Genomic DNA, 19,026 nt, shown 5'->3' with positions numbered 1-19,026 from the left:
ATGGATCTAAAGTTTTAAGTTGAAAATCAACTTGAAAATGGTGAAATTAAGATTTTAAGTTAAATTATTATTTCTAAATGATTTTTATCTTATTTTAATATGATTAAAAGGTTTTAAACTCAATTTAATGTATTATTAAAAGATTTTAGAGAATTGATGATTTTCCTCTTGAATGCTCACATGTGATTATTTTTTGAAAAATTGAAATCTGAGTTGGTAGGCATTTAAAATGGTTTAGAAATATTTAATATGATATATGAGATATTTAGAATCATGTTTAAGTAATAAAAATAAGAATTTATTAAGGGAATTAATTATTTCAGTAAATCTAGTCAAACTTTCGGTTTAAAAGGGGAGAAGATGTATCTGTGTTTTTGTTGATGTTTAAATGTGATTATGGATGCTAATGATTATTTTACCTTGTGTTTAATTTGTATACAAAGTTTTGGATCCGTCGGATCCCTCTACAAGTAAGGTGAAAGGCAATGAGATACTCGTTTAAGCTTTTGACAATCGAGCGAAAGCTAAATCAGTGAGTGATCTAAAGTGCTACATGTAAGCATGATTCATAGAGTTAATTGAGAGCTTAGGTTAGCCTAAAGACTTATCCTAAGTTTCGAGTGTAAGCCTTCTTACTCAATCTTGTTTTACCTTGCAAATAATGCTTGTGTGTTGTGAGATGTGATTTATAATGAGCTTATAACAAAATGTGATGTGTTTATATCAGTATATGACTTATGATTTCTTGGTTTTATGCAAACATATGAGATTATAGTGTTTGTGGCTCAAAAAGCATTGTGTTGGCACTTGAAAGTGAAGTACATGTGATGTGATAGTGTTGTGAATGTGGGACATTTGCATAAAACAATAAATAATTGTGTTTAAATGGATATGTTGGCCTTGTGATCTCTTGATATCATTGGATATAGTTGGCATGTCATAGGATTTGAGTACTCACACGTGTTTTGTATATAGGCATTGAGGCCCCATGATATGTTGGAGAGAAAAGGGAAAGTTGAGCTTTGACTCCATTCAATGGGACATGTTAATATGTTGGAGAGTGATAGCTTATGCTACACTTATATGGGAAATGTTAGACTCTTTGAGTCATTGATGTGTTAAAGATCCGTTTATCCTATGAGATATGATTGCATATATGTTTTTTGAATCACTAGCAGCCAAAATATCAATTGTGAATTGATTGAATTATGCTTAAAAGTGCAATAATTGATTGCCATAGTATGCTTTCCTTTAACCTCAGATATTGTGTTTTATTGTGGCCCCCTTGAGCACTCACTAAGCTTTGTAAAGCTCACACTCGTGTTTAAATATTTTTGCAGAGAGATAGCTCAATCGAGAATAAGGAAGTGGCAAGCAAAGTGATCCATTCAAGGCTATTTGGTTGAGTATGTGTTGAGGTTTTTAAACTCCTAAACAAAGGCAATGTGGATAGTTTTTATGGGACTATACTATTTCAATGTTGGTACTATAAAATGGGCTTTAAGGAATGTTGTGAAGAACTTTAAACTTGGGTTGTGATCTTTTGATTGCTTGTGAATGATGATTTTGATGATGCATGATTGTTGATTGAAGTTTTGTGTTAAAGGTTTGCATGAATCTTGGACAAATATATGACAAAAATGGTTTAACAGTATCCTAGAAGTTTTGGTATGTTTTAAATGACCAAATAGGTCTAAAATAAGCATTTAGGATCTTTAGGAAAGCATGAATTGTTGTTATGGTATGTTGTCTGATTGAGTGTGAAGTTAAGGACTTGTATGCTAGCATAACAAATTACTTAGAGTGTCAAATTTTGCTAAGGTGTATTAAAATGTATTAGAGCGTGTTTTGAATTATGCATGCTTGCAATATGACATGTTAGAATAGAGACATAGGCCTAAATGAACGAAATTGTATGTTTGGTAATGAGTCAAAATGATAAATGTAGGTTGCTGGGTTGTTTCTGTAGAAATTGCATATGACGTCGCAACAACATTTGAACGACGTTGCGATGAGGGATGAATATTGCGACACCCAAAGTTGTGTCGTCGTGAAAAGGGTCCTTTTCCAAATTACATCGCGACGTGACAATCATGTCGTCACGACGTGGCACACCGAGTGCATATGCCTTGTTTTGCTTCCTTTGCAATCTAGTCCCAAGTTTTAGAAAATGAAATTGGAGTCCAAAAAGCAATAAAATGCTTTGAAAATTTTCATGAATGAGGTTTTGATGGTTAATTTTGTGGTGCTGCTTACAATTTTGTAAAATGGTTACTTCATACAATTTGTTGTTGTTTTTACGATTTGGTCCCTAAAACCTTTATTTTTTTTTAAATTAATCGAGGATTACTAATTGGTTTAAATTGATTCTTTGAATATTGTTTTTATCATAACTATAGATTTGAAATTTATTTTTAAAATTGTTATTTATGAGTGATTCGTATGATGAATGCAAAATAATGATTTTGCCCTTGAATGACTTTTGAATAATTTGTTAGATAAGAGTGATTTATAGGATTTGTATGATTATCCTGAACGATTTAATTGCTAATTATGTGTGAAAGTGTTGTGGTGTGAATGGTGGTGTATGATGTAGTCACGTAAGTGACTAATATGACGTTCCGAATTTGGGTCTGACCATCCCGATTGGATTTGGGGTGCTACAAATAGAGTAATCAATATTCCAAAACATACATGTTTCACATGTTATGAATCATGACATAGTAAGTTGTAACACCCATTACTCGACTCGATCACCTAGTCCAGGTACCAAGTGTTTCTAAATAATCTGAGTTGCTTAATTAAAAATCTAGCTTATTCTATTCACAACTTAAAGTACACCATGATTAATTCGAATTTACCAATTAAATATGATGTCTTTTATTCACAACAAGTTTCAAAACAGAACTACAATTTAACTTTCTACCAGTTCTACACTTCTTATGTACAACTCTCCTTAGCAAGCATGAATAATTAATTACATTAACTTGAAGCCTAAGACTTCACTACATAATACTTAAGCAAATCCCCTGAGGTGTAGTCTCTAACGGTGCCCTTTCTATGCATATGTTTATGATTTATGCACTACATAATATATATTATGTTTTTGTTTTTATAATGCATTATATTTTTGTTTTATATTATGTTATTTGTGTTTTTTATATGTTTACGTTTATTATAATTATGACAAATCTATATTGTTATTTTTGTTGAAAATAATATTTATTATGAATATAAAATAATAGAATATAATTTTGAAAATTTTAAATATATATGTAAAAATAATTCATCACCATATCAAAATTTCATATTAATGTTTTTAGTAGCCTTTTTCTATTTTTACCTCACCGCTACAACTACATTTTAATCTAAACAAAATGCTATTTTTAATCTCATTGCTACCATATCCACTCTCATTGCTACCATATTCACTCTCACTGCTACAATAACTAATTTCACCACCACCATTATTTTTCATCTCACTGAAGTCAATCTCATACACCACCATCATTTTTAATCTCACTAAAACAAATCTTACTAATCCAAAAAAATAAAAAATTAAACCTAAGAGAGGAAAATCTCACTGCCCATCAAAAAAAAAGCCTAAACCGGGAAATGAGGGATTTCAGGAAAAACAAAAAGCCTGAAGCCTAAATGTGGGGTTTTGAAAAATTCAAAAGCTGACGTTTATGCATAATTGATTAGTTTAAATCCCAATTTGAAAATTTGATTTTACTTGAAAAGTGGATTGTTTAAAATGCTTATGAATAAAAAAACATGGTTCAGCATGAAATGCTACTTTGAGATGCAATTCTAAACAAACCCTAACCCTGGCAAAAAAAAAAACCGTGTTGATTCAAGTCAAAAGTTGACGTCTAATATCGCATTCAAACCCCAGACAACTTTTAGCAACTCCAGAATCTCGTCAACCCATGGCAGAGTTTGTTTCTTTTTTTGGCCAAAACCATTGCTACTTGATAGAACAGACAATAAAGCATATATACAGAGTTGGAGTTGTCATATCAACATCGGCTTATCATACAAGGGAACTAACCAGGGAAGGAAAATTTTCCCCTACACGTGAAATAGATTATAAAACAATGAAAAAAAATGCAAGTTGTAATTGTAAATGGAATATAATGTACATATGGTCCAAACTGATACAAAATTTAGTGCAACAGGCTTAATCAGGCAACTGCATTTGAAGCTTGAAACATGGTGACCTAGGACCGAGGCTCAAGAATTGTACTTCAGAGTCTTGGATCAATGATTACATGTCTGAAATATGCTACAGAAAATAGAATAAAGCACCCGTACAATCCCATTATCATCTTTTGCTACAGCTGACCCAACTTTTCCTGTTAGAGAACATGAGAAGCAACCATGTTTAGAATATAATAGCAAGCAATATTTAAGCATATCATAACTATGTTACTCCCAACTCCTTATTTTTTCCTAGAAGTACTCGTGTCCAACATATTCAGAGTTAGAGGGGCATGAAACTTTAAGAATACTCCAACTATATGAAAATGCTTTAAAAAATTTAAACATACTGGTGACAGTCGCATACCCATATCTAACACAAACCCAAGTCCGAGTAACATAAAATCAGAGTAATGTATATATGCATCAATGTTTGATGCACATATATGTATACAAGCCATATAATATAGAACAAGTTGAAAAGCTCCTCAGCAGAGCAATTTAGAAGTTAAAAACTTTGTTGATCGGAGATGTTACTACTACATAATTAAATCTCCTTGAGACAAACAAGAATTAATGTAGAAACTGAACCTGAAGCATCTGCATTAACTTCGGATGCTGCTCCAATAGCTGGCAAAGTTTCTCTCGATCTCTCAACAAAGACTGCATTTAGGAAAAGTAAAGATAAAATTATGATACAGAAGATGTCAAGCAGATGGCATTCCCTCTTCATGAGGTTATACATGCACAAGACTTACCTGAATAGCTTCTGGAGACTGGAAGTACTCATGTAAGGACATTCCAGAATCTTGTTGCTGTGACGTACCACCAGTTTGTGGTGGTGCTTGTTGTTGAGCAAGCTCAACTTGCATCTGTTGTTGCGCTGCTGAAAATTCAGGCTGTTGGGGCAGATAATAAGGATTAACAGGAGAGATATGAGCTTGATGCATCATCGGTAATGACTGTATTTGCATCTGAACAGGGGTTTGCGAAGACACAACTTGCTCCAACTGCTGTGATGATTGCATGGATGGCCTAAGATGTTGAGTTGGCTGCAATGGACGTTGAAGCTTCTGCAGCTGATTAAGAGAATGGATTGTTTGCATAGAAGACTGAGGTATTGAGGGGTTTTGCAAGATGCTAGGAGGGTGGTTCTCACCCTGATGCAGTGCAGGAGAGGTTCCATAAGGTGTAACAGGGATCGAAGGAGGCCTATTAAAAACTAAAGATTGCATCAATGGTGGAGGTGGATATGAAGCCAAGCCAGCAGCTGAAGTAGGAAGACGAGCATCAATAGTAGGTCCAATAGAACCCTGAGGAAGTTCGGTTTTACCCATAACAGACTGATTGTACAGTGCTGGTTGGGAAGCAGAAGTATTTAAGGAAGCTAAATTATATGGGCTAGATGCAAATGGAGGCGGTGTTGAAGGAAGGGGTGGTGGAGGCCTAGTAGTTCCACTAGGCGAAGGCATAGAAGTTCTCATAAACTTGGAATCTGACACGGGAATGGAAGATTGCAACAGGGAAGGACTGCCACTAACTGAAGATAAATAATCGGATTGGACCTGCAGCAAAGAAAAGTGAACATTTAGAAAGTGTAAGTAAACTATCAAGCTAAAGCAGTGAAAAACAAAAATCTTCTTTAGAAAGGCTGTCAGTTGTGAGGCCTATGTCCAGCATAAAACTAATAAATGAGGACAACTAATAAGAGAACTTACTGGCAAAATTGTTGGTGGGGGAGGCATTGGGGGTAAAGGTGGTTGATTTGGCAGAACTTTCTGCTCATACATTCCTCGAGATCCAGCTGCCACAGGAATGTTACCAGCATACTGTGCACTGCTCTTTGGATAGAAGTTTTGTGGAGTTATTCTTGAATCCAGTGGCAACTGCACTGATGTTGCAGGTGTATTACTATAAATAGGGGCAGAGAATCCTGAACTATTTGTCCCAGATGCAGAATCAAACCCACTAGAGTTCTTAATTGAAACAGCATTCTTTGAGTCGTCAGATTGCTCAAAAAATTTCTTATCTGAAGAAACACTAGGTTCTCGAGTTAAAGACATTTCAGGACGTGAAACTGACATTCTTGAAGAAAACTCACTTTGGGCATTCTCATCAGCATTAGATGCTAAAGGTGTAGCCATGTGAGAAAATTGACTACTTCCATTAACATCACTTTCAGTCTCTTCAACAACAGACTGCGGAGAACTTTGCTCAAAAATTACAGGAGCAGGCTGCTGCAGATTATCATCAGGCTGCGGAAACGGCAACTTATCATCTGTTTCAGATTCCTCACCATCAAACACTATATCAATTCCTTGAAGATCGTCATCGAGATCAGACTTCAGCTGCTTAGACTTGTTTACTTTTTCATTATCTGGGCCATTTATAGGAGCTGCATTCTTAGATTGTGCAGCAGTCTCAGTCCCTGATGCAGCAGGATTTTGACGCTCCCTCTGTCTAGCCATAAATTCATCGACATGAATTGAAGGAGGTCTACCCCCAGAAGATCCTACTCGCGGAACAGCTATTACATTAGAATTAGAAACACCATCAACACTCCTTTCTCGTGCAACATAATCATCCACATGCATTGATGGAGGCCTGCTCGTATTCGGTTTCCGCTGTCGAAAGCTATCCCTTCGAGTAGTACCAGAAGAGGCTGTAGATGGACCCAATCCCCGTTGAAATGCAGTTGGATTTGTTATCTCAGCCACAGAGTTGTCTCCTCTGGCACTCCTATTTGCACTGTCAGCTGCTTGCAGTTTCCTTCTTGTAGGAAGAGCTGTCTGTAACAATCTACCAGGTAATGTTTCAGGCAATTCCCATGAAAACCTGTCTTCAAATCCTCCCGAGTAAAGGCTGTCATCTGCCTTTCCGTCAAGCCCTTGTCCAAAGTGCTGAATTCCAGAAGGAACTTGAACATTGTTTTGTGGAAAAGAAAGACTTCCATAGAGAATAGCATCATCCACCTCAATAGCAGCAGTCAAGTTTTGGAAGAGTAACAACAATGACTTCACAGACTCTGAAACCTGTGCATCAGAGATAAGTTTAAGTTTTAAAAACAAGTCAGGGAAACGAAAGATGCAATCATACTTAGTTATACCTGATGCATGGAGATATGAATATCGGATGAAGTTTGATAGTCCTCATCATTATCAATCCTTGAACTTAACAGGGTAGAAAATTCCTGAATATATTTTATGTTGTCTTCTGGGAAGCCACCTATCCCAGTCGTATCATCAGGAAGCCCAAAGAGGAATTTCAATGCTACAACAGAATTCATGTTCCAACTGATACAAGAGCACACCATAATTTAGTGACTAATACTCTTCCAATGAGCAGAGTAGCAAATAAACTAACATGCAGATGCAGACATTATATGGGATCAAACATGAACTAAGCTTAACATATCACAAAGCCTTTGAGAATACAGAAATAAAAAGCTAGGTTGCATTTGGGTTTCAAAAAGATTTCAGCTTTCTTTTTCTGTTTTGATTCCCAAAAGTCCTGTTTCTTTTCTCCAATCCCAGTACAAACATTTTGTGAGAAAGAATACAGTGTATTCCTTTCTCTATAGAAAATAGTGAAACATGCTTGAATCATTCTCAATTTTCTTCCATAATTGGAGCTGACTTTTCTAAAACTCTTTCTCTTTTAATCACCAAGAGTTTTTGCTGGAGTTCTCTCTTTCCTATGAAAGAAAGGGAAACCACTACTCTTAAAAACAAACACATCACATCTTCCTTAAAAACATACTTAAGCCATAAGATTATGTTAACAAGCTTAAGGTTGTCTAAAACAATGAAATGACAAGCCCTAGCAACAAAAAAATATTAACCACTATCCTCTAGTCTATGTTAAGTAATGCAGGCAACATTATGAAAGTAATCGGTGATAGATGTGTGTATCTTTACCTATTCCCACCCATGCAAAAGCCCAAAGTACCTAAAGCCAACACATTAGCAGCTTCAAGTGTATAAGGTGGTAAATGATCTTTTGAATCAATGGATTTCAATAATTTTATCCAGCAACATAACAATGGGGGAGACTTTCTCCATTCAGATTCATTAAGGAAATGAAAATTCACATTCTTTTCATTTCCTCTCTCTGATTCAAGTTCATCATGAGTAGAACTGCTGCTATATAGCAAAGCAGACAGCAAAGCATTACGCCCTTCTGTGCAAGAACCCATGTCTCTAAAAGCTGTCAGGCAAGACACTAATTCTTTTCCAACTGGTAGGACCTGTGGGGAAAAAAACGCATTTCGATTACAAGATTAGCTATCTTGTGATCCTTGACTAGGTCTCAATAACAGAATTCAGTAATCTATCTCTAAAGGTTTTCAAGTCTTCCAAATACCTGGCAAAACTTCAAGAGTTGATTTATAAATATCGAACAATCTTTGGGGCTCAAACTGTCAAATTTGTGCCTAGTAACAACAATGATTTTAAGTGAAACCATCATTAAGCAGTAAATATCATGTCCAATCTGCATTTCAAATAAATTATAAATATATAATAGAAATAACAGAGAATGTCAATACAAGTAATCAACGCACATTTCATGTCTCTCATCATATTGGGGGAACATTAGAGAACTGCATAGTAGTGAGATAGACTTAAAAACTGGGATGCACAAACTAATCAAAGCAAACCCATATTTAGCAAAATCCCTACAATCTGAAGCCTGCCTCCCGTCTGAATCTGTAGCATCAAAACAACTCTCCAACACTCTTGTTAGAATCTGAGGAAAACCCTCGCCTACCAAAAGCACCTGAGATAGGAAGCACCATGAGCACAATAAACTTCAAATCAAGAGGGGGGGGGGAGAAAAAAATCCATAGACAGATCGTAAAACCTTGGCATATGGATGCTCCAGTAAGCTAGCGAGAAAATCAAGGCATCTATAAACCTGCCAAGGGAAAAGGAAATTATTTGGTATAACAGTCTAAACAACCACCAAAAAAAAAAAAAAAAAGGTAATTTGGGCAAAAAAAACTTAGCAGTTATCACCTTGTAAGCCTCTGTGTCAGATAAAGATGATAAGTCAGAGGTATGATCATGTATCCATGACAATATAGGCCGCAGAAGTTTAGAAGCCTGTTCAGCTTTTTGGCAAGCAATGCGAATTATAAAAACTCGAAGCATGTCTTGTATGACTACCAATGCCTGCTTAAAAGGGATATATTAGTAGAGGCACATGATATAAAGCAAGTTTATCAAAATAGAATAACTACCCTGCCCCAACCATTTCTACATTCCTGCAATATCAGAGATTTCAGATGATATGAAAACCAAAGTAGCATGCCAATGAAAGAGCACATACGGAGATGGCATAATGTTGGATAATCTGTGCAATTCTGTCAAGGTGTGGTGTCAATTGGTTGAACAACTTCTCAAGGTGACCACACTCTAGATACCAATCAACCTGTCTCTCCTTATGAGGTCCCAGTAAAGTCCCTATAGCCAGTGACCTAAGGGCACTCAACAAGGGCATTCCATTCTTCCAACACCAGATACTTTCTTCAGGAAATAGATCATTCTTGCAATGCAAAAGGCAAAAGAAACCAGTTAATGCTGCAATTAAGGAAATGCCCATTGGAGCAAAAACATTTCTTAAGTTGAGAGAAGGGTCTTCCATTCCTGATGACAGAAAAGTGTTATTAAGAAAAGCAGCAAACAAAGTAAGCACAGTATCCGAATTTGGAATTCATTGTTTTCCAGGTTGGGATATAGAAAACAAAAGAAAAAGGTAAACAACAAGCAGTCTTGGTCAAAAACACTTCCTTAATAATTACCAACATAGATACGATATAAGCAACAACAAAACATAACCAGGTAAATATTCTTGATATGAGTAAGGAGACCAGGGTGCTATTAGTATCAAAGAAAAGAAAAATTGAAATACCAAAAGACAAAGTAAACTGCAGGTCTCTTTTGGACCCAAGGCCAGTGATGAAGTAGTTTGAACACTGGCAAGAATAGTGTGGAAGAGGCCAGGACTCCAACCATATACTGGCCAATAAGCAAGAGCTGACACAGAAAGATGGCAGACAGCTTCAAAACCAAGTGCAGAATCAGGATAGGGAGAAGATAAATCAGCTGCACAAGCTGCAAGCTTTGGGCTGCAAGATAGCAATATGCTTAGCACCATTAACTCCCTAAATGAGCATGGTATGCAAGAGTTTCCATAGGGAAATATTAATTACCTCACTTCTCGATGCAATCGTAACAATGCATTCATCAGTTTCGTATTCTTGTGCTGTTCCTTAGCTTCCTATACATAGAGGACAAGACAATTCAATTCTCAAATTTGGAAGATGGTAAAGGATTAAAAAAGGTTAAGTACACTAAAAAAATGCAATTAATTATTAAATGAGTGAAAAGAGTCTGATGTTAGGGGCATCAGTATCTAATGAACTTCACAACTAATGCTTCAGACTTTTCTAAATTAGGAGGAAGAATTAATGCTCAAAACAGCAAAAAGGAAGCAACCTTCTTCAGAAGTTTATGGAAGAACCAATTAAATCCTCCTCCACTAGCAACTATTCTGATCTAAAGAAGGTGGGAACATAGCATCTTCAATCTCACCATTAATTCACTAAACTTTTCATGATGCTTTTTGCAGGAAGTTATCTTCCATATTGAACCAAAAGATGATTCATTAGGATACAGTCTGACAAACAAGCAACAAACCTGTAATCTCTGCAAAAGTGTGATCAGCAACACAAGTGACGGAATCAAAAGATCAACTAAGCACTGTTCACGATTGCGTTCCAGCAATAAATCAGATGTAGAATTGCATTCAGTACCCTCGTCAACAAGATAATCTGTTAAAGACAGACATTGCAGAAATGTAAACATGCATAAAACAACATAATTTTGAAAGGGTTAACAAGCAATTCACATAATACAAATCACAGGTGATAAAATACAGAAAAAAAACATGCTATAATAGAGCCCAATAAAGCTTGATCCTATTGAGATCCTTTAAAGCTTCAGGTTCACTTTAGAGAGAGAGAGAGAGAGAGAGAGAGAGGTTTGAGACAACGAGTAAGCCCAAAGAGCTAAGGGAATGGTTAAAACATTAACCAAAAGCTTTACCATATTATTAGATGATGAATGTTTCAATGCTGATTGAATTCAGAATAAGATCCCAATGAGATCATATTAACTTTTAACCATATAAATTAAGAGACATCAGTTTCCATTTATATGCTGCGATTACCGGTGAGAAATCAGTTAATTCAGTTAGAAATTTTTAAAAGCCAAATTAACCAAAGTTATATATTTTATTGACTGAATTTTATGAATTAACCAATAACAGAATTGCATCAGTTAACTTGGTTGGTTAACCAAATTAACTAAAATCAAATCAAAAGCTTTAAGCCTAAATTCCTACATTAAAGTTCACATTTTCTTGAACTAGTTTAGCTAGAATTTAACTGAGGCATGGCACCAGTAGCTCTTACAACATGGTGAGCCTGTTTATTGAGCTATATAAATGACACATTGAGCTTTATCGTTGAAGAGTTATAGCTTATTGAAAAAGTAAATGTATAAATGTCAAATTGGTTAACATAAAACTTATTAAAAAGGGGCAAAACCATAAGCAACCAAATTAATCAAATTAACCAAGTCTAACCCCGAATTTAACTGAATAGAAACATTTTAACCAAATTGTTTCAGTTAATTTGACTAATTCAGTTGTAACCAAAAATTGCTCACCCCTAGATACAGTACAATTAAATCAGACTAGCAGCCCAGTCAACAACAATAAATATCAACTTACCATAACTGTTTGAGGACCTCTCAAGCATGTAGCTACAATTGACAAGAACCACATAGATAACTGTGATGGCACCTTCATCATATAAAGCAGCAGCAACAGTCTACAATGAAAAACTATACATTACATGTCAAATCAATTTAGTTTTAAATTAGACATTATAGTATAAAATTGCATACTGGATTCTCTGAAATGAATGCCAAAATTCGAAATGCAGTTGTCAGCTGGGCTATAGAAGAGTCACGGAGGTTAACACCCTCAAAGGACTTCATAGAGATAATGCTTCCAAGATTCTCCATCACATTAATGTCAGAAGCATTAGAAGATTCTCCAACAATATTATCAACAACATCTGTTAAATCAGAAACTAGAATGTTGGTTGAGGTAAGGTGAGCATCTCCTCCAGAAGCCAAAACAGCAGCATATCTTAGAAGACCAACAGCACCATTTTTATGATAAACTAAACCAGCATCAATCCACTCCAATAGCCGTGTAGGAGCATCTTTCCTATTGGACCCAGGGGAAGAAGAATGTAAAGCTTTATGAAGTTCCATAGCATGTCCAATCCAAGAGGAAAGAGACGTTGCAGTTGAATCAGTAACAATGACTTCAACAATCTCAGCAGCTGAGTGTAAAATTGCAAGATTAAGAGGTGAAGCACCTGCATATCCAGAAAGTTGCAAATATGAGGCCATTTATATTATGCAATTAAACAAGAAGCTTTTCAACTAATTTAACCTAACCACAAAATAAACAGTACCACTATTCTTGATGACAGGCTCTGATTCCTTGACAGAATGCAAAGCTTCAATCAAAACTGAAAGCACCTGACAAAAAAGGGGGAAAATAATAGCATTGACATGAACATATGTCGGTTATCAAATAGAAGCCAAGTCTCCGCACGCCATAAAGAATATTAACCATACAGAACATTTGTCAATACCTCCGAAAAAAAACTCATGGCCAATAAAGCTTGGCGTCCACAATCAGACCTGCCAAACATAAAAACAAGTTTCAGTCAGAACCACCCATGTAGTTCAATTCCAAGGTAAAAGAAATAGATCAACTAATTCACCTAGCAAGACCACAAAGCTCCCACAATACCCATAAAAATTCTTCAGACTGTGGAGTTGCTGAAAGCAAACAATCTATGGCATTAACCTACAATAAGATACCCACAAATAACTCATATTCAGTCAAAATTTTTAGTGAAATTCAAAAAAAAAAAAAGGAGATTATCAATATTCATATCAACCAAGAAAAGGAACTAACCACCCTCAAATGTGTCTCAACAATGATTCCAACTTCCTGTGGACTGCAAGTAAATCCTTTAGATATTAAAACAGAAGCATACCGAAGAGGAACACACTCTTCCTTGTTCATAGCATCAGCACCCTTCAGGGCATGAATTAGTGTAGCAGTAAGGTCAGGCTGATGTAGGAGAAAAACTAAGCCTGAAACAGAGGTAACACAGCATCAATCACAACCATAATTGACTTAATAATACAATGCTATCTTTGCTGCAGAGTCATTAACAAAACCTGAGCGACAAAACAGTAGGGAGAGAATTATGGATCCAATGGATGACACAATCTCCAAAGAAGTGTCCACAACATCCGCAGCTTCAGAATGCAAAATAGTAGTTGACAACAGCGCAGCTGATAAAGGAAGAAATCCTCGATCCTGCTTCAAAAGAGACAATATTGAGAAAAATAATAGAACCACTATAATTTGATCACACCCAACCAACTCATCCAAAAATATTTGGAAAATAATAGATTTCTTGCAGAGTTGCATTACGCCTACAAAACAAAAAATAATAGACGCTCCATATATCATCACAATAACTAGAAAAGAAAAAAAAAGTTAGGGATACCAAGAGGGATTCTTATGGAAAATCATAGACAAAGTTTATCCCCCTTCCCAAGCCAATGGCTAAGGTCACTGGTCCATCATCAACAAGGTCTTTACTAGTCCAGGGGATAGTGCCCTTTGTGGTCAGTAGATCATGAGTGTAGTAATTTGTCAGTTTAATTGAGTTTTAGTGTTCTCTCTCTATCAGTATAATTCAATCATTCAGCAACAAACATGGCATACAATAAAAATTATCATATTCTACTTTTCATCTTGCAAAAACCAGCATAAGGTGAGATACAATCGTCCACTTTCTAACCTTATAGTAACCATTTCATCATCTTCCTACCAAATCCATCCTAAAAGAAATAAAATAATGATGCAATGATACTGATCGTGTGAAAGTTTATTTATGCCTTAGATCATAACACTTCTAAAAGATGGATAAACAAGTCTCAGAACAGATCATCTGCTATAAGCTAAAATCAAATTTGCAAAAGCAACAAGCATGGATATGGAACATTCAAAAAGTTCATAAGAGCTAACTGAGCAACCTACCTTAAGTAGTGCCAGCAAATGCAAGTCAATTTCCCAATCTGAGAAGCAACAATTTGAAGAAGCAATCAACCCACTGGTTGCTTTATACGATACTAATCCATCAGTTTGACCAAGAATAAAATATCTGCTTGCATGGGCCACTGGAGATGGATCTTCAATTGGGCCATGTGAAATTACCAAATGCTGCATTAACATTGAGTACAAACATCACAAAATTACATTTAGAGCAGCCACCACATATTTCGAAAACAACAAGAAAATTAACGCAGTTGAAAGATTGACAACTGACCAGAAGCTTTTTAAGTAGTGATCCAACACCTCTGAGCTTGTTTGAAGCAACATTTGTCCCTTTAGTAGTAGCAGAAAGGCCACCCAGTATGGATAAGATTTCAGACTGGTAAAGAATAAAATTACAAGCAAAGAATTTTAAGACAGTTTTGGATATAAACCAATTGCCCAAGCAAAAAGGCAAGACCAACTTCATAAGCATACCTCGTATCTCGAAATAACTTCATAAAATCTTAGTCGATGAAGGATATAAGTTGCTAGAGAAGCAACATCATGTCGTGGTTTTTGCAGCAACAACTTCAGCAAGTAACTGTAACCATCACTAGTGCCAGAAGGGATATTTTCATCCTCACGAGGCCACCAACCAAGAAATCCCTCACATCCAACAGAATGTCGAGTAGCCTGCTCAATAACTCCAAGTAGCAACAATGTAATGGTAATCGAGTTCTGCATCTGGTGATCAAAAAGATATGCAAGCTGATCCATTCCCCCACAGTTGACAAAGTGAAAGCAGCTCTCCTTAGCGGAGCACAAGAAAAGAGCCACATTCAACCCCAAGATGACATTATTACTCTGTAAATTGAGGTTAGCATATGAAATATGGATAAGCATTAATTTCATACCAAAGTAATTTTATATCTTTAAATTCAAAAAGGAATGCAATATAATATAAATAACAAGGAAAACAGCCTCTATCTCAATCACCTCTGGTAGCTGGCCATGCCCAAAACTAGAGGAGCTCCTATTGAAATGAAAACATGGTGACAGCATTTCCACCAACTGTTTGGAAGAAGCCAAATCAGCATCAGACTCCATAAAGATACATTCTGTCAATGATTCAGAGGACTCGTTCATGGATTTACGTTGAAGAGTCTCATAGAGCTCAAGCAGCTCTCTCCTGGCCTCACTTATACCATGGTTCAACTCCTTAAAATCTTTGTTTCTTCCTGATGTAAGATGCTTCTGATTGATTGCATTAGAATCTAAGTCAAAGGTTACAAATGAAGCAGCTGCTAATGCTAGAGTATGAACAACTTCATGTACTTCGTGACCAAGGTTTGGCAATTCCAAAATTTTCAACATTTGCTGCAGTAATTGCTTAACCTCTACTGACAAATCTAGTGTGACTACTGGTAAAGATAAAACATTTAAAGAAGATAATGATTCCTCAAATGTCCGATTAAACGCGCATAAGGGAAGAGGTAGGTCTTCAAGCTTTCCGTCAGCAGAGCTAACAAGATTAGTTAGAGAGCTATCATCAAATTCAATGTTGAACTGCCCCAAATCCTCTGCTGTATTTCCATATATGACCAAACTTAAACTCCGGTAGCTACCTCTTACAACTAGATGGTTGGTTACAACTGCCTGCAAAAGATCACAGTACAATTTTAAACAAACTCGGTGTCCACATATAGCTTTCCCAAAATAAAGACACACCAGGTGGACAGATAGGAAGCATAAAATACTTTTAAAAGGAGAGATAACTACAAACGGGAGATGAGAAGATAAGCAGAGCTATCTTATGCTAAAGATGTTAAAATGTTTTCTGCAGCCTCAACAAACTGTTTAATTGCACATCACATCAATCAAATTGCTAATGCTAGCAAATTCCCAAAAAACTTTGTTAATTCATTCTTTTTAAAACATTTTATTATGCAGCAATCAACCTATAGGTGTACATAAATGCATATATATGGATAAAAGTGCAGGCTTACATAAACCAATGCATAAAGTGAGGCAACATAACCTGAAAAAGTTCAAATTTAGAATTCAAATAAATCCCAATGGTATAGGAATGGTAGAATCACCTCAACTTCAAGCACATTTGATGAAGAATGAGAATATAGAAAAGGCTGACAGAGGCGCCTAAATCTTGCCTCTCCCTCACTCTGAACAAACACCTCCAAAGCAAATGAAGGGGGTGAAGTGGCCCTGTATAAATTACAGCATAGAAAATTAGGTTTTCAGAAACCTCAATATTCCAATAACTGAGAAGCACAATAGCCAAATTTATGGCATCAATTAAAATAATGTATATCCTTTCTACTAGCTTGCGCCTAACCTCAACAATGGAACACATGCTGAAATTTGTTATTAATATAATAATGTATCATACTAATTAAACCATATACAAAAGAACATATTTGTGATGCACCAATTACTGTTTATAATCAACAAAGTCTCAGATTTCGAATCTGTCAATTAACAAATTCAGAACTCCACATTCCTCGCTCAGCTGGATGAAAAAATCATGGTAAGATGCAAGGGTTTGAAAGCACTCAATCTAGGCCATGATAAAGCAGATGCAAGAGACTTCGACTTCCTCACCTGTTTAAGAAGCTGTTGTTGCTTGAGGTGAATTAGATGAATTTGGTTCTAACATTTACTAAGAAAGAAGCTGTTTTTAAGAATGAAAAAGGTAGATGATCTTCACCATCAAGTTCATAAGAGAAGTGAGAGAAGTAGATGAATGGTATGCCAGATTCATTCTTGCTTTTGCTCATCAGGAATTTTGGCAGAATTGGGTTCGACTTTTCAAAGCCAATTTGATAGGAAGGCAAGAAGAAAGAAAGATTGCTAGGAAACGAAGAAAGGGAGAGAAAAACATTGCCAACTTGAGAGAAATTGGATAAGGCAGAAAAATAAAGAATTGGCAATCAATAAATGGAAGAAAAGAAAGAGGAGAAGTCTCATCTCAACATATTAAAACAATTCAAATCAATTTATCAATCAGCAATCATTTTCCTTAAATTTATTTTGACTCGTCTAAAGGAGGAACAAGTCCCACCAATTAACCCCTGCTTACCATTCCTATTCTTTTGCTGTTCTTTCCCTCCAACCAAACACAATATAAGTGCCAAATTAAAACCTCCACTACTGAACTACATCATACCAACAAAACAACATACAATATATTTCAGGAGACGGATATGTCACTTATATACATACTTCCCTAGCTTCTAATGACCATAATTCAATAATATCATGTGAAGAAAACAAAATTATAACACCAACATTATCATGTACATGAACAGTTCCCATGAGAAAAATAACCCTACAAACTGTAGGAAGCTTACTAGCTTAACATACCCAACAAGCGATACAGCTTGAGAAGCTGAGGACGCATTCTGTTCAAGGAACTCACACGCAGTTATAACAACTGGTTCAGCAAACAATACCTGAGAAAAACAAGAAATCAAAAACAAAACACAACCCGAAACCCATAAATTAAATTCTTATAAAAGAAAATGCAATACTCCATTCAATCAATAAACCAAGAACCAACGAAACATTCCAATAAAATCCTGGATTGCCACAAAAAATATCATTTAATTATTCCTTGCCAACCCATTTCATAAAATGCCAAAAAGGAAAGAAAGAATCGACACCAAGAAAACAAGATACCTCGTCGACGTATTCGTCCAAGTGAGTGTGAACGAAAGTCTGAGAAAACAGAACGCAGGGCTCGGGTCGACCCATTTTGGTTTAGGGTGTTAGTTTATCGATCTTCGGGTCCGATTAATGAGGGGACATGAAAATCTGAAGAAAAATTCTGGATTTGGGTTTGTTCAAGATTTTTAGGGTTTTGGATTTGATTTCTAAACCCCCGCCGCCGATTAAAGAGTGTTTGGTTCTGGTTGAAAGGGGGTCCAGTTTTTGTTTTGTGGCCAAACCGGACCTTGAACCAGAGAGGGAAGGCGGAGTTAGAACAAGGTTTTACTAGTTGAAATTAAATACCTTCAGATTTCAAAACTTTTCTTTTTTCCTATGGAGATTTCAAGATTTTTCTAATTTGATCCTTCGACCTCAGTTACATTTAAGTAATATTTAGATGGTTAAAATCTGTCATGGGTCCCTGTACTCTTTACAAATTAAGAATTTAGTCCTTTTAGCTTTATTTCTAAGAATTTAGTCCTACTTTTCAGATTTCAAAATTCTGTTCCAAATGTTAATATTTTTAATTTTTATTAAATTTATTGGTATGACATTTTAAAATGAAATATTCACTTAGTAGCTATATAACTAAAAAAATGGTATTGTAATTAACATGAATTTAACAAAATAATTTTAACACGGTTAATAGTTGGCCCTAAGTTTTAAAATATGAAAAATAGAGACTAAATTCTTAAAAAGAAAGTATATGGACTAAATTCCAAATTTTGAAGAGTATAGGGACTTATGGCATATTTTAACCGATTCATAATTTAGTTTTTATGTAGTAACAACCGTAAATTTTGCCCTTAATATTTATATATTTTATCTATTTGACCCTAATTTTTTTTAGCTAAATTTGCCTCTAATCCATTTAAAAGAGTCAATTTTGATAATCAA

At 35.6% G+C, this 19,026-nt stretch overlaps 1 protein-coding gene across 1 annotated transcript; it reads right to left on the bottom strand.

The window, feature by feature from the left end:
• Positions 1–3,980: 3,980 nt before the first annotated feature.
• LOC105766572 (protein virilizer homolog) lies at positions 3,981–18,411 on the bottom strand. Its single transcript, XM_012586070.2, has 28 exons — positions 18,100–18,411; positions 17,785–17,873; positions 16,503–16,626; positions 15,400–16,059; positions 14,899–15,267; positions 14,696–14,800; positions 14,407–14,589; positions 13,536–13,677; positions 13,267–13,448; positions 13,070–13,155; positions 12,938–12,986; positions 12,755–12,821; positions 12,174–12,655; positions 11,998–12,097; positions 10,902–11,035; positions 10,415–10,482; positions 10,114–10,330; positions 9,532–9,747; positions 9,219–9,374; positions 9,064–9,117; positions 8,765–8,979; positions 8,566–8,635; positions 8,121–8,449; positions 7,310–7,496; positions 5,922–7,235; positions 4,962–5,768; positions 4,795–4,866; positions 3,981–4,358 (listed from the first exon to the last, which is right to left on the bottom strand). The coding sequence occupies exons 1-28, from the start codon at positions 18,172–18,174 to the stop codon at positions 4,338–4,340; spliced, it is 6,573 nt and encodes a 2,190-aa protein (XP_012441524.1). The 5' UTR covers positions 18,175–18,411; the 3' UTR covers positions 3,981–4,337.
• Positions 18,412–19,026: the final 615 nt, after the last annotated feature.

Source organism: Gossypium raimondii, chromosome 4 (assembly GCF_025698545.1).
Source record: "Gossypium raimondii isolate GPD5lz chromosome 4, ASM2569854v1, whole genome shotgun sequence".
Taxonomy (NCBI): Eukaryota; Viridiplantae; Streptophyta; class Magnoliopsida; order Malvales; family Malvaceae; genus Gossypium; species Gossypium raimondii.
This window is presented reverse-complemented; position numbering and strand designations above follow the sequence as displayed.

Excerpts from the sequence above, each read along its gene's own strand:
- LOC105766572 (XM_012586070.2), bottom strand. The coding sequence starts at position 18,174 with ATGGGTCGACCCGAGCCCTGCGTTCTGTTTTCTCAGACTTTCGTTCAC. Across the intron at positions 13,156-13,266 it reads TTGAGACACATTTGAGGGTG|GTTAATGCCATAGATTGTTT; the intron begins GTTAGTTCCTTT and ends ATCTTATTGTAG. Across the intron at positions 5,769-5,921 it reads CCCCACCAACAATTTTGCCA|GTCCAATCCGATTATTTATC; the intron begins GTAAGTTCTCTT and ends TCTTTGCTGCAG.